The sequence below is a fragment of the Pristiophorus japonicus genome, chromosome 20 (genome assembly GCF_044704955.1).
Source record: "Pristiophorus japonicus isolate sPriJap1 chromosome 20, sPriJap1.hap1, whole genome shotgun sequence".
Lineage (NCBI taxonomy): Eukaryota > Metazoa > Chordata > Chondrichthyes > Pristiophoridae > Pristiophorus > Pristiophorus japonicus.
Window position 1 is genome coordinate 7,009,652 of NC_091996.1, and position 14,472 is coordinate 7,024,123.

Below are 14,472 nucleotides of genomic sequence, written 5' to 3' on the forward strand. Positions count from 1 at the left end.
GCACAATGGACTGCTAACGCTCCGTAAGCTCCCAGCTGGTCCAAAGCTCACCTGCCTGCTTCCTGTCCCGTACCAAGGCCCCGATACTGACAGGGACCGGGTTTCGGTCGGGAAACCCGGCAGTCTGGGTTTCCCTGCATGCTGTGGAGTTTTGGTTCCACAGCATGAGACTTTTATTAAAGCAGGATCCCGGCCCGGAAGTCCACCTGATTGATAGGTTTGGCTTCCAGTCAGGTGGGGACCTTGGGTGCAGGTAAGGAGCCTGTTCGCGGTGGGGGGGTGGGTGGGGGGGGAAACTGCCCGATCCCAGGGGGGTGAAGGGGAGGCACTCGTGCTCCTCCTGGCCCACAAACAGTGCTGTAAGGGACACAATTCTTTTCACAAAGCTCTCCACGCCTCTCTTGAGCTGCTGGGTTTCCTGAGACCTGGGAAACCCGGCCGGCTGGGGTTAAATTTATAAAGCGGGTTAAGTATGAGGCCTCATAATATTTAAATCGCCAGACCGCCTCCTGGGAGTGGGTTGGTTGACTGTCCCCTATCCCATGAAACCTGGAGGTGGACAGGTTGTGGTCGGGTTTGAAATTTTAAAAATTAACGTCACCCGTTTTTGGGGATTACGATTTACACCTCCCCCAAATCTCCTTTGCCTATCAACCTGTCTCACTGGCATGCCTGGCTCTCTGACCCATGCGCGTTAATTGTAAAAATGTCATCCTCAAATTCCTGCAAGGCTTCACCCCACCCTATCTCCATAGCCTGCTCCATCCTTGTCTTCCCTTCCATTCCCTTTGGTCCTCTTACTCTCACCTTCACCATCTTTGCTGATAGAGCCTTCAGCCACCTCGGCCCTCCCCTGGAACCTCTCCCCCAATTCTATGACCATTGGTGGTCAACCCTGCTCAGCTCTGTTCAGCAGTGACTGTACACCCCTGGAAAGCATGCACTGATCCTGGGACATGTGATGCCTTAAATGCACCTGGGGTCCGATTTGTGAGTTACATGTCTCGTCGTTGTTTGCTTTAGGCGGAAGGGGATTAACCAAGCAGTTACCATTCTCTCACGAGGAATTTCCAACACTGAAAGCAGCTGGAGACCAGGAGAAGGCTGGAAAAGAAAAGGACACCACAGATCAGTCATATGGGCCAGGACCAAGCCTCCGCCCACAAAGTAAGGCACACAGACAAATGCAAGAGCTGAAACTTCGGCCGGGGTGGAGACATTTACTGGGAGCGTTTCATGGCCTGCCTCGAGAGCTTGTTAAAAGTGAGAAATGCGTGTCAGATTCCGCAGGGAAGAAGAAGAATACTGCTTTCAGTTTCTAAAGTAGAACAGGCGACATGATGGCACAGCAGTTTTGTTTACTAAAAGTCACGTGCCTTCAGGGCAGGGTTTCACTTCTCCTTTCTTAATCTAGTGTCAGTGATGAAGCTGATTTTTAAATTCTGAAATGGTAAGAGAAGTATCTAAAAGGAGCTTAAACCTGACCACCACCCCCTGCCCCCCCCCCCCCCAAAAAAAAACCTGAAACCTGAAAATGCTGGGTCATTGAATATATTTAAGGTGGAGATAGACAGATTTTTGAACAATAAGGGAGTCGAGGATTATGGAGAGCGGCCGGGGAAGTGGAACTGAGGCCACGATCAGATCAGCCATGATCTTATTGAATAGTGGAGCAGGCTCGAGGGGCAAAATGGCCGACTCCTCCTATTTCTTATGTTCAATGCTCCTGTTAAGCTGTGTGGCTGTGCAGCTATCTGGAGGTCCTGCGCAGGCCCCTCATCATCTTTTTAAATGGAAAAAAAACGCACATGTGCGGAAATATGATTGGGCCACGCGCCGGGGAAAAATAATTAGCGGGGACATTGAAACCCCTCTATCAACTTTACTTTAAACCCGTGTCGATTTTGAAAGCTGCCCATTTTGCACAGACCCAAACAAGTAGCCCTGTTGTTCCCTGCTTGAAATGATGTGGTTTATTTTTCTCGTTCTTCCCAGAACTAATAAATCCGATCACTTCAACAGGAACATGGGTCCAGCTGTTTTAAAATAATTCTGAATGAAAGTGGTTGATGCTGGACGCCTTTGTCGCTCGCCTCATGTGCGAGTATGAAACTACCTGCCGTTAGCGCTGAATTTAGCCGCTGGTGTGTAAGTGAGAAATGTTTACTCGTGACGCATGATTTATTATTCAGTTCAAAATCAGTCGTAGAATTATAGGAGCAGGCAGCTATAATTAACCATTTTAAATCGCTCCGGAAAGGTTGTCAAAGAAATCTAATCACATTGAGATTGATGCTTCTCAGATTTTAAATATAAATCCAAAATAATCTTGTCAGGGTCTTGCCAGAGATTCCTCTTTCGTGGAATGCCTGCCAGTAAAGGCAAGAGATGATGGATCACACACATTTAGATAAGGGCCAGTCTAAGTTAACTGGTCCATCAAGTTTGTCCTGGGACTTCAGACTAATTGCTGGAGCGTGCCTGATTTGCTCTGCCCGGTTTGGGGACTCGGGAGACATTTTTATTTTAATAACATCTGCTTACCAATCGGTCACATTCTGGAATTGAGCTGCACCGGTTCTGTTTAGTTCTGTTCTCCTTTTGCAGATGTAGCCATTTGGAGGGAGGGTGGTGGGCGGAATCTGAACCCCATGGCAACGTCGACTGTGTCCCCGCCGGAGGTGGAAGCCAAAAACTCAGGCGCACAAGAAGATCCAGTGCAAGCACCAGCGTCGACCAGCGAGCCGAAGGAGCCTTCACTGCGTCCCGCTACTCCGTTGAGGAGAGGACCAGGCATACCGCTGCAGGCTGGCTCTCACCAATTCCCATCCACCTACCGCGACATGCTGCCGACATTTGTAAGTTGATTGCAGAACCAGTAAATTGCCTGTGGTGTTGCCCATGACATTGCTGCATTATGTTTATTTATTTACAAGATTGCTATGGAGTTGGGAGAAAAATATCAGAAACCTGCTTTACAGTGCCACCTAGTGACCAAAGCCTGCAGTTAAATTGTGACCGTTGACATAGCAAAATTGAATGGCAAATGTTGACATAGTAATTTACTCTGGTAATTGTTGACAGAAAAGTGTGACCAAAACAAGAAGTAAGATTTGTGGACAGGATTTTTAATATGTATAAATATTCCGAACATACTAAAATGACGGGCAGGAAAAAGACCAGCTAGTCCATAGGCCTCCCCCCCCCCCCCCCCCAGACACTCATGATGGCCTGAGCATCATGACCAGACACTTCTTATCTCTCCCCCTGCAGCCATATAATCTCCTGGGACACGGAGAAAAGCCCCAGGGCCAATAAGGGATAAAATAGTCTGGGAAAGTTCTTCTCTGACCTATATATACAGCCTGTCTCTCTGCTTTCGTCATCTTTCAACAGAAAAGGTGATCTTTTGCTCGCTGAACAAGGTCAATGTATTCAGTCAGGATGGAGAAAGAACATATGATCAATATAGCTTCTGTGAACCCTCATAAAGCAGTGGTGTCCCAAAGGGTTTTCCTATGGGGAGGATGGCCTGTTAATTTTGTAGGCGGATGAATGAACTGCATTCAGAGAATAAGGACAGTCATACAACAACAACTTACTTATATTGCGCCTTTAACGTAGTGAAACATCCCAAGGTGCTTCACAGGAGTATTATGAGATAAAGTATTTGACACCGGGCCGCATAAGTAGAATTTAGTGTCGGTGACCAAAGCTTGGTCATAGAGGTAGGTTTTAACAAATGTCTTGAAGGAGGAAAGAGAGGTTTAGGCAGGGAGTTCCAGAGCTTGGGGCCTAGGCAGCAGAAGGCACGGCCACCAATGGTTGAGCAATTATAATCAGGGATGCTCAAGAGGGCAGAATTAGAGGAGCGCAGATATCTCGGAAGGTTGTGGGCCTGGAGGAAGTTAGAGATAGGGAGGGGCAAGGCCATGGAGGGATTTGAAAATAAGGATGGGAATTTTGAAATCGAGGCATTACTTAATTGGATGCCAGTGTAGGTGAGCGAGCACAGGGGTGATGGGAGAGCGGGACTTGGTGCGAGTTTTGGGATCACCTTTAATATACGTCGGGTACAATGTGGGAGGCCAGCCAGGAGTGCGTTGCAATAGTCATGTCCAGAGGTAACAACGGTATGGATGTAGGCTTCAGTATACTATGGGTTGTTTAACATTAAAGTCCACGTGCTCAAGTGCCAACAAACCATTGTAAGTTGGCATTCCTGTTCAACCCAAGAAGGATTGCTGTCGGAAACAATAACATAATTCAGTTGCTATCTTTTCTGGGCTTGCTGCCAATTCTGTAAAACTTTTAACATTAGCAGCAGTGCAAAGTGGAATTTTGTCGTCTTCATTGATGTTGCGCTGTTTGCCGGTTGAATTATTCATCTCTTGCCATCCATCTGCACTGTGATTAGTCAAAATCTGCTCTACTTTTCCAGAGCTATTATGAATTGCATCTATCTTGTCCATTTTACCTTGAAAGGTGCAGCGTGTAAATAAGCAAGGGAATGGGGACTGTGGACTGAAGCCAAAAAGATAGAAGGAAACACAATTGTGCTGGCTCCAAATTCCATGAGAGTAATTAATAAGGAAGGTTCCCATGCTTCAAATGGCCAAGTCTGATACACTAACATATTGTTGATTGCAGGTGGGGGGAGGGAGGAGGTGTCTCCCTATTAATCAGTGCTGAATGAGTAGATAAAGTTCCTTGATGAAAACGTTAGCCACAGTTAAGGATAACAAAAATTGAGAACATGATAAAATAGCCAAGGAAAAACAGTGATCCACAGTGTAACTGTCCCGAAGGGCAGAGTTCACCAGTTGTCTGATCACTTCAGTTGATGTGTGGTGAGCAGCATTTTAACTTGAGAAAAGAAAGACTTGCATTTCTACAGTACCTTTCATGACCACTGGATGACCTAAAGTGCTTTACAGCCAATGAAGTACTTTTTGGAGTGTAGTCACTGTTGTAATGTAGGAAACATGGCAGTCAATACGCACACAGCAAGCTCCCACAAAGAGCAATGTGATGATGACCAGATAATCTGTTTTAGTGATGAGGGATAAATATTGGCCCAGGGCACTGGGGATAACTCCCTTGCTCTTCTTCAAAATAGTGCCATGAGATCTTTTACATCCACCTGAGAGAGCAGACAGGGCCTCGGTTTAACGTCTCGGTTTAACTCCCTCAGCACTGCACTGGAGTGTCAGCCTAGATTTTTGTGCTCAAGTCTCAGGAGTGGGACTTAAACCCACAACCTTCTGAGATACAGAACTGCTTCATTGCTCTCACTAGGATTTCAGTAAAGCGAAATGGGCGAGTAAAATTTTCAGACTAGTTCCACTAGAACTATGGAACGGTGCAATTAAAGCTCTTTGTCCTTCCAACCTGGGATCGTCCCTGGACAGAGAATTTTGAGCTAACAGCAGCACGGGTGCAGGTCGAGTCACTTTGGAAGCAGTTTGAAAAGGTTGATAGCTCTCTGCGAGCTGGCGTGACATTAGAGTGTATTGATGCTAAGTAGTCCACTAAACCCAGTGAAGAATCCTTAGTTCCTGTCTTGGGAAAGGATCTAGCTTGTGCTAGTGTTGTTTTCAAGACAATGTCTTTTCAGCCAATGCTTATTAGTATTTCACTCCAAGGTTAGAATAGATAATAAGGAACACTTGCTTTGTAAGATAGAAAGCTACAAATGTGTTTGGGAAACGGTTTAGAAAAATGCAAAATCTTTAGGAATAGGCATAGGCAATTAGGTCCAAAAAGTCTCTCCTTTTTACAGTTCAATCCCAACTCCTCAACATATCCTTCAATCCCTTTTTCCAGAATTTATCCTGTTACACCTTGAACCCAGTTATACTCATGGCCTTCTGATGATTTAATCCACAATTCTTTATCTTTTGAATGGAATAGTTCTGCTGACCTGTCAGTATCTCCTTCTTTAACTTAATGCCCTCTGGTATTTGAACCCTTCAGTTCCCTTCAGAATCTTGACGCTTCAATTTGCCTATTTTTCAAACGAAACAAGCTGCAACTTAAAAAAAAAACTTTCTCTTGCAACTTAATTTGTGATTTGGGGAGATATCTTCGCCCTCAGTTTGTGGGGCGGTGGGGGGGGGGTGGGCCGGGAGATGCGGTTATCCTTTTTACTCTTTGTAGGATGGGGTTTGACATTGGGGGTCTTGTTCACTCTTGTATCCGGGGGCAGGGCGGGGTTCACTCCCGGTGGGAGGATACTCATTCTTAAGGGCTGCTTCCGTCTAAATCCTCATTGCCGACGTCTGGAATTGAAAATGGTTTATTTTTCCTGCAGATGTGTGCACCACAATCACGGGGACCTCAGCCGACTCCAGTCCTTGGCCCACAAGGATCCTTACAGTATCCCTTCCAACCACCAGAGCCAATTAGGTAAGAAGGATGTTTGCAATCACTGCCATTTATATTAATTATGCTATGGATTCTATGGTTTTATTAAATCATTTGAGGTCTAAAGTACAAGTGCGTAGTAGTTCTTCTGCAGCTATACAAAACCCTGGTTAGCGCACACCTGGAGTACTTTAAGCAGTTCTGGCCACCTCATCTTAGGAAGGATATATTGGCCTTGGAGAGAGTGCCCTCTCCAAGGTAGGTTTACCAGAATGATACCCGGACTTCAAGGGTTAAGTTACGAGGAGAGATTACACAAATTAGGGTTATATTCCCTAGAATTTAGACGGTTATGGGGTGATCTTAGCGAAGTTTTCGGGATATCAAGGGAAACAGATTCAGTAGATAGATAGAAACTATTTCCGCTGGTTGGGGATTTTATGAGTTGGGACGTAGTCTAAAAATTAATGCCAGACCTTTCAGGAGTGAAATTAGGAAACACTTCTACACACACAGGGTGATAAAAGGTTTGGAACTCTCTTCCACAAACGGCAATTGATGCTAGATCAATTGTTAATTTTAAATCGGAGATTGATAGCTTTTTGTTAACCAAAGTATTAAGGGATATGGGCCCAAGTCGGGTATATGGAGTTAGGTCGCAGATCAGCCATGATCTGATTGACTGGCGGAACAGGCTCGAGGGGCTGAATGGCCAAACTCCTGTTCCTATGTTCATTTGCAGCCACCACTAAATTGAGCTACTTCACAATTTTTTAACCGTGCTCTATTAATACCAAATATATTGTGGCATTGAACTTGCATAGTGATAAACCACAAAGCATTCTGATTGCAACGTAAGGTCCCATTGTTTCAATCACAGGAGCATTGTGTGTAAAATTGATGGAGCATGGCGAGGGGTGGAGGTTGCACTCCGACTTTGCTACACTTTTGCCTCACCAACGGCAGCTCCCTCTATGCCGCGGGCTGTTGATCCTTCCCAGCTGTGATAATAGGAAGCGCGAGTCCCAGCTGTGTGGATGATCCGTCCCTTTAATTCCCAGCGTGGTTATTCGCAGGTATCCCCGGGGAGTGCCTCGTCCCACGCGCCCTGTACGGCCTGCGCGGCGACCGGGTGAGTCTGGCGACCGGCCCGCTATCATTAATCCCGACGACCTGAAAGAACTGGATCAGCTGGACATTGAAACAGAAGACGGATGGGCAGGTGAGACTGTAACACAATGAAAGCACGTCTTTATTGGTGGGAGGGGGGCAGAGTGAAGCTAATCACACATGTTCCTCGAGGTTTAACCATACTATGTGTGAGATGCGTTTGTGGTCTTTGAGATACAGGAAATAATTGGATTTCCCAGTTGACTTTGTTTTTGCAATATATTTCTAATTAACATCCTCCTACTGATAGAGGATGCTCGGCAGTGCAGTGCATGGTAGCAATGTTCCCTTTAAGCTGTGTGGCCGCACAGCGCTCTGGAGGTCCCGTGCAGCCGACTTGATTGGCTTTTAAAAGGAAAAAACGCGGTCTCGCGCAGCCTGTTAAAGGGGCCGCATGCCCCAAAAAAATGAAAAGGGGAACATTGACGGGTAGGTGTCTGAAAATCTGTAGAGGTGCCGAGCAGGTATGTCCCTGGAGGGTTGGGTGGCTACAATAGAATTAAAATTGATTATACCATTTCATTTGTAAACGTCTGAAGTTGCTGATTCTAGCAGATCTTGGGGTTCTGGCTTAATGCTGTTACCTCATTGATGGGCAAGTCTTAACAGCAGACATCCAGGCCAACAAATGGGTTAAACCAGCAAAGAAGAACTAAAACCGCAGATAGGACCGAGTCGCTTGGGCCTTGTGGCCTGCAGTACCAGGGCTCGGGACTGTACTGGACCCACAGGATGCAGTTCAGACACATGACCGAGGATTATTAAGGCAACGTTTCTTCTTCTGGGCAGCCCTGATTTGAGGATTGTTCCAAACGTGCTAGAAATTTAATTGTGTCAGCTGAACACAACCCATTTTGGGTATTTTTTTTTTTTAAACCTGATTCTCTAACAAGATAGGACTTGTGCTTTGAGTCAATGAAAGTATTCCAAGTGCTAATGGTATATGTTGCTATTTCACCAGCCCATGGGTAAGCTTTGCCCTAGTAAAAATATTAAGATAGTTGAGAAGTACACCTCTGCTGCCTTGCTGTATTCTCAGGATGTGGTTAACTGTTCCAGGCACTTTTTCAAAAGTAGTTTCTTAATTCCTGGCTGTTGTTGTGTGATCTCTGTGGGCGAGCTGATGGGGAATTTGTCAGGGATGTGTTTCACGTACATCCTCTACTGTACTTTTTACCAGTTCACTTTGTACATGGGATATCGTATGGCGGAGTACAGCAGAGCAATCATTCTGGCAGATTTTAGAAAGCCCCTTTTTTTTGTTTTGTGGGGGATGTTTGAATTTGGAAGTCCATTCTCTGACGTGGTATCCTGATCCCGTCTCTTTTTTTCTTTTATTCAGGTGAACACGAGGAAGTGGATTATTCAGAAAAGCTGAAATTCAGTGACGACGAAGATGAAGAAACGTCAAGAGAGAGAAAAGAGAAATGGTGCGTGTTATACCTAGAATCAATGTTGCCTCTAAGCTGTGAGGCTGCGCAGCCTGGGACTGGCTTTTCAACCGTGACATTTTGAGCATGCTCGATACTTTGGATCACAAACCTCTTCTCCCCCCCCCCCCCCACCTCCCAAAAAAATATATATATATTAGGGAGAACATTACCTAGAATAGTGATTGCAACTAGAAACCTTGCTTATTTTTTTCTTGAAACATTTCATGAGTCAATGAATGAAAATGTTCTTTGCTCATCTTTTTTGATGGAAAGACTTGCACGTACGTAGTGTTTTTCATGACTTCGGAATATCTTAAAGCACCTTATAGCCAATGTACAGCCTCAACTCCATTCCCATTAAACTGCCCAACTTCCCTTAATTGGCCTTCGTACTAGTTGATGCAAACGGTTCCCACTACACAGCACCTTTAAATCTACCAGCAATGTCGCCCCCTACAAAAATAAACCTTGCAAACCATAGTCCCATCTTCAACCTCTCTTTCCTCGTGACGTCTTGGAGCATGTTGTTGTCGCCCATATCCGTGCCCATCGCCACCACAATTCCCCATTTCAATCTCTCCAATTGGATTCCTGCCCTTCCCACAGCACTGAAACAGCCCAGAACAAACAAAGTCACCACTGACACCCTTTCTTGTATCTCCGTTGACTCGGCGCCTGTTGTTTTTTGATTACGCCTCTACAAATACAAATTGTTCCGGTCTATGTATTAGTCCATCTCCAATGCTGAGCAAGGGGGAATAAGTTGTAACTGGGAGTTGTTATTTGCAGTACGTGCGCGGAGATGAAGTAATGGGCTAACACTCAAATACTTTCTACCCTCTAGGGAAAGGGACATGAAAATGGCACGCCAGCGCTCTTTAAATGCTAAGCTTGAAACAAAGATGGACCCCTCCCTGTGTGGCGAATCTATTTGGGGTAACTCATTAACCTCCAGCCAGCCAAGCCACAGCCTGCAAGATCCTGAGCCACGGTGGAACCTATCTGGTTTATCTACTGCCGAGACAAGGGTACTTCAGTTTACTTCACTGATTTATATTTGTTGATATTTTAAATCTAGGTCCTCTGGTTACCGACCCTCCTGCCAATGGAAATAGTTTCTCCTATCTACTCTATCAAAACCCTTCATAATTTTGAACACCTCTATTAAATCTCCCCTGAACCTTCTCTGCTCTAAGGAGAACAATTCCAGCTTCTTCAGTCTCTCTACATAACTGAAGTCCCTCATCCATGGTACCATTCTAGTACATCTCCTCTGCACCCTCTCCAAGGCCTTGACATCCTTCCTAAAGTGTGGTGCCCAGAATTGGACACAGTATTCCAGCTGAGGCCTAACCAGTGATTTATAAAGGTTTAGCATAAATGTGTTTTTTATGTGCACCATAATGATCAGATGTGTATATACACAGCAGTCTTATTACAGAGCATTTAATACAGGGAACTTGATGGAAAAGATAAAGTAAAGCCGGTTGTATGTTGTTGGCTCACCCAGGGAAGACCAGTGGCAGAAGATTGAGCTCTAGCCAGAAGGCAACAGATTGCAGAACCGACTGAGAATGACACAAACTCTGGCTGTCTTTTTTATTACTTTTGCAAATGTTGAACTCCTTTGTATCCTGACTTTACCATTATCTGGAATCAATTATTTTTTTAGCATTCTTGCGAAAGAATGTCTCCTATCTGTGTGCATAATCTAGAAAGAAGCTGGTTACTGTTTTTGGAACAGTGAAAGGCTCACAGTGGGGTTGGAAAATTTGGGTAGTTTGGGTTCCGGCCCTGCTTGCCATGCGCTGTTGAAGCCTGAGTTTGCAGAATGGTAGGAGGAAATGGAATTCAGACTGGACAGAGCAAGGGTAATGACTGGACTGCTCGATTACAGAAGCTCCAGAGCTTCAGCTGAAATGTTCCGGGGATGAGGGGGTTGATTTATGAGGAAAGGTTGAGTAGGTTGGGCCTCGACTCATTGGAATTCAGAAGAATGAGAGGTGATCTTATCGAAACGTATAAGATTATGAGGGGACTTAACAAGGTGGATACAGAGAGGATGTTTCCACTGATAGGGGAGACTAGAACTAGGGGGCATAATCTTAGCATAAGGGGTTGCCCATTTAAAACTGAGATGAGGAATTTCTTCTCTCGGAGGGTTGTAAATCTGTGGAATTCGCTGCCTCAGAGAGCTGTGGAAGCTGGGACATTGAATATATTTAAGACAAAGATAGACAGTTTCTTAACTGATAAGAGATTAAGGAGTTATGGGGAGCAGGCAGGGAAGTGGACCCGAGACCATGATCGTATTAAATGGCGGAGCAGGCTCGAGGGGCTGTATGGTCTACTCCTGCTCCTATTTCTTATGTTCTTGTGTTTCCCTTGTCGACACATTTAAAAAGTTTTGTCTCTTCTGTTTCTAGGCCGGAGTCTTCCAAAAACTGGCAGGGGTTAACAGATGGGCAGATGCTCACGCCGAGAAGGACGAAGTGTGGCGACAACGGCCAAGTTCTGGCACCAATGAGCGTTCTGAGGCATTGGAACGAGTCAGGCGGAGGCGCGAGGAGGAGGAACGACGGGCTCAGGAAGAGCGGCTGGCTGCTTGTGCTGAAAAACTGAAGAAACTCGATCAAAAACGGGGAGTGATAGAGAACGCTCTTAAATTTGACATACGGAAAAAGGATGACGTTGAAAATAAGGAGAGCAAGGACTCTATACCTCTGTCTGCCCAGCAGAAACCCTACACTGAGACCAAACAGAATTTACCAAAAGGTACCGATAGCAATCAGGAAACTGGATTTGAAAGATTTTCTTGTTTAATATCGAATGGAGCCATAACTCTGAATGAAATGCAAATGGTTTTACTGACTGGTTGTAGGAAATCTTCTCCTTCAGCCTTGTTAGTTCTCATTGAAACATATGAGATTCTGAGGGGGATCGACAGGGTTAGATGCTGAGAGGCTGTTTCCCCCAGGCTGGAGAGTCTAGAACCAGGGGTCACAGTCTCAGGATACGGGGTTGGCCATTTAAGACCGAGATGAGGAGGAATTTCTTCACTCGGAGGGTTGTGAATCTTTGGAATTTTCTCCCCCAGAGGACTGCTGATGCTCAGTTGTTGAGTATGTTCAAAGCTGAGACCGCTAGATTTTTGGACTCTAGAGGAATTAAGGGATTTGGGGATCGGGTGAGAAAGTGGAAGATCGGCCATGATTTAATTGAATGGCGGAGCAGGCTCGAAAGGCCGAATGGCCTATTGCTCCCGTTTCTTATGTTGTGTTCAAAATTGTTGAGTAAAGATGGTGTGATCATATATATTTAATCAGAATTATCAAATCTTGCTGCATTTTGTCATTCACTTACACCAAGCATTTCTTTTGTAAGAATTAGATTGGGTTATTGGGTCAAAAATGGCCACTTAGCTTAAATGCAAGTATAACGTTTACCACAATTAGTGAACCAGTTATTAGCGAAAAAGCCTAGAGAAATGTGTATGTGACTTGCGTGCAGAAAGAAAAAAACATTGCAGATGAATCTCTCTCAACTTCCTTGTCCCAAGTTCGTAAGAATCTCAACACTGCCATTGTAGGATGATTATCTTATGTGACAAGTGCTCATGCTGCAATCAAACCTCATATGTGCACCCAGAGTTACAGCTACTTCTTATACAGTGCCTTTCGCAGAAGGAAGTGTCCCAAGGCACTTTACTCTAAGGGGGAGTAGATACCCGAACAGGAAATTTGGGGAGGTGGGGGGCGAGAGCGCAGTCAGTCTTGAGAAGGTGGCAGCGAGGAGAAGAGGTTTAGAGGGAGACCGACAGAGTATGGCGCATGGAGGCTGAAGGCTGTGCCACAGATAGCGGAGTGGAGGACGTGTCAACCATGGCTCAGTGGGCAGCACATTCGCCCCTGAGTCAGAAGCATAGAAAATAGGTGCAGGAGTAGGCCATTCGGCCCCTCGAGCCTGCACCACCATTCAATAAGATCATGGCTGATCATTCACCTCAGTACCCCTTTCCTGCTTTCTCTCCATACCCCTTGATCCCTTTAGCCGTAAGGGCCATATCTAACTTCCTCTTGAATATATCCAATGAACTGGCATCAACAACTCTCTGCGGTAGGGAATTCCACAGGTTAACAACTCTCTGAGTGAAGAAGTTTCTCCTCATCTCAGTCCTAAATGGCCTACCCCTTATCCAAAGACTGTCCCCTGATTCTGGACTTCCCCATCATCGGGAACATTCTTCCCGCATCTAACCTGTCCCGTCCCGTCAGAATCTTCTAAGTTTCTATGAGATCCCCTGTCATCCTTCTAAACTCCAGTGAATAAAGGCCTAGTTGATCCAGTCTGTCCTCATATGTCAGTCTCACCCTCCCGGGAATCAGTCTGGTGAACCTTCGCTGCACTCCCTCAATAGCAAGAACGTCCTTCCTCAGATTAGGAGAGCAAAATTGAACACACTATTCCAGGTGAGGCCTTACCAAGGCCCTGTACAACTGCATTAAGACCTCCCTGCTCCTATAGTCAAATCCCCTAGCTATGAAGGCCAACATGCCATTTGCCTTCTTCACCGCCTGCTGTACCTGCATGCCAACTTTCAATGACTGATGAACCATGACACCCAGGTCTCGTTGCAGCTCCCCCTTTCCTAATCTGCCGCCATTCAGATAATCTGTCTTCGTGTTTTTGCCCCCAAAGTGGATAACCTCACATTTATCCACATTATACTGCATCTGCCATGCACCTAACCTGTTCAAGTCAGTCTGCAGCCTTTTAGCATCCTCCTCACAGCTCACACCGCCACCCAGTTTAGTGTCATCTGCAAACTTGGAGATATTACACTCAATTCCTTCATCTAAATCATTAATGTATATTGTAAATAGCTGGGGTCCCAGCACTGAGCCCTGCGGCACCCCACTAGTCACTGCGTGCCATTCTGAAAAGGACCTGTTTATCCCTACACTCTGCTTCCTGTCTGCCAACCAGTTCTCTATCCACGTTAGTACATTACCCCCAATACCATGTACTTTGATTTTGCACACCAATCTCTTGTGTGGGCCCTTGTCAAAAGCCTTTTGAATGTCCAAATACACCACATCCACTGGTTCTTCCTTGTCCACTCTATTAGTTATATCCTCAAAAAAGTTCTAGAAGATTTGTCAAGCATGATTTCCCTTTCATAAATCCATGCTGACTGGGACCGATCCTGTCACTGCTTTCCAAATGCGCTGCTATTTCATGTTTAATAATTGATTCCAGCATTTTCCCCATTACTGATGTCAGGCTAACCGGTCTATAATTACCCGTTTTCTCTCCTTTTTTTAAACAGTGGTGTTACATTAGCTACCCTCCAGTCCATAGGAACTGATCTAGAGTCGATAGACTGTTGGAAAATGATCACCAATGCATCCACTATTTCTAGGTCCACTTCCTTAAGTACTCCGGGATGCAGACTATCAAGCCCCAGGGATTTATTGGGCTTCAATCCCATCAATTTCCCTAA

At 45.4% G+C, this 14,472-nt stretch overlaps 1 protein-coding gene across 2 annotated transcripts in view; it reads left to right on the top strand.

Moving 5' to 3' along the window:
• The window catches only part of LOC139233144 (inactive phospholipid phosphatase 7-like), a 219,933-nt gene that overhangs the window by 161,767 nt on the left and 43,694 nt on the right, over positions 1–14,472 (top strand). For both annotated transcript variants that reach the window (XM_070863710.1, XM_070863709.1), the window contains exons 6-12: positions 1,024–1,167; positions 2,608–2,858; positions 6,314–6,408; positions 7,443–7,588; positions 8,879–8,966; positions 9,814–9,997; positions 11,396–11,744. In XM_070863710.1, coding sequence (XP_070719811.1) covers positions 1,024–1,167; positions 2,608–2,858; positions 6,314–6,408; positions 7,443–7,588; positions 8,879–8,966; positions 9,814–9,997; positions 11,396–11,744 — 1,257 coding nt within the window. The remainder of the gene's footprint in view (positions 1–1,023; positions 1,168–2,607; positions 2,859–6,313; positions 6,409–7,442; positions 7,589–8,878; positions 8,967–9,813; positions 9,998–11,395; positions 11,745–14,472) is intronic.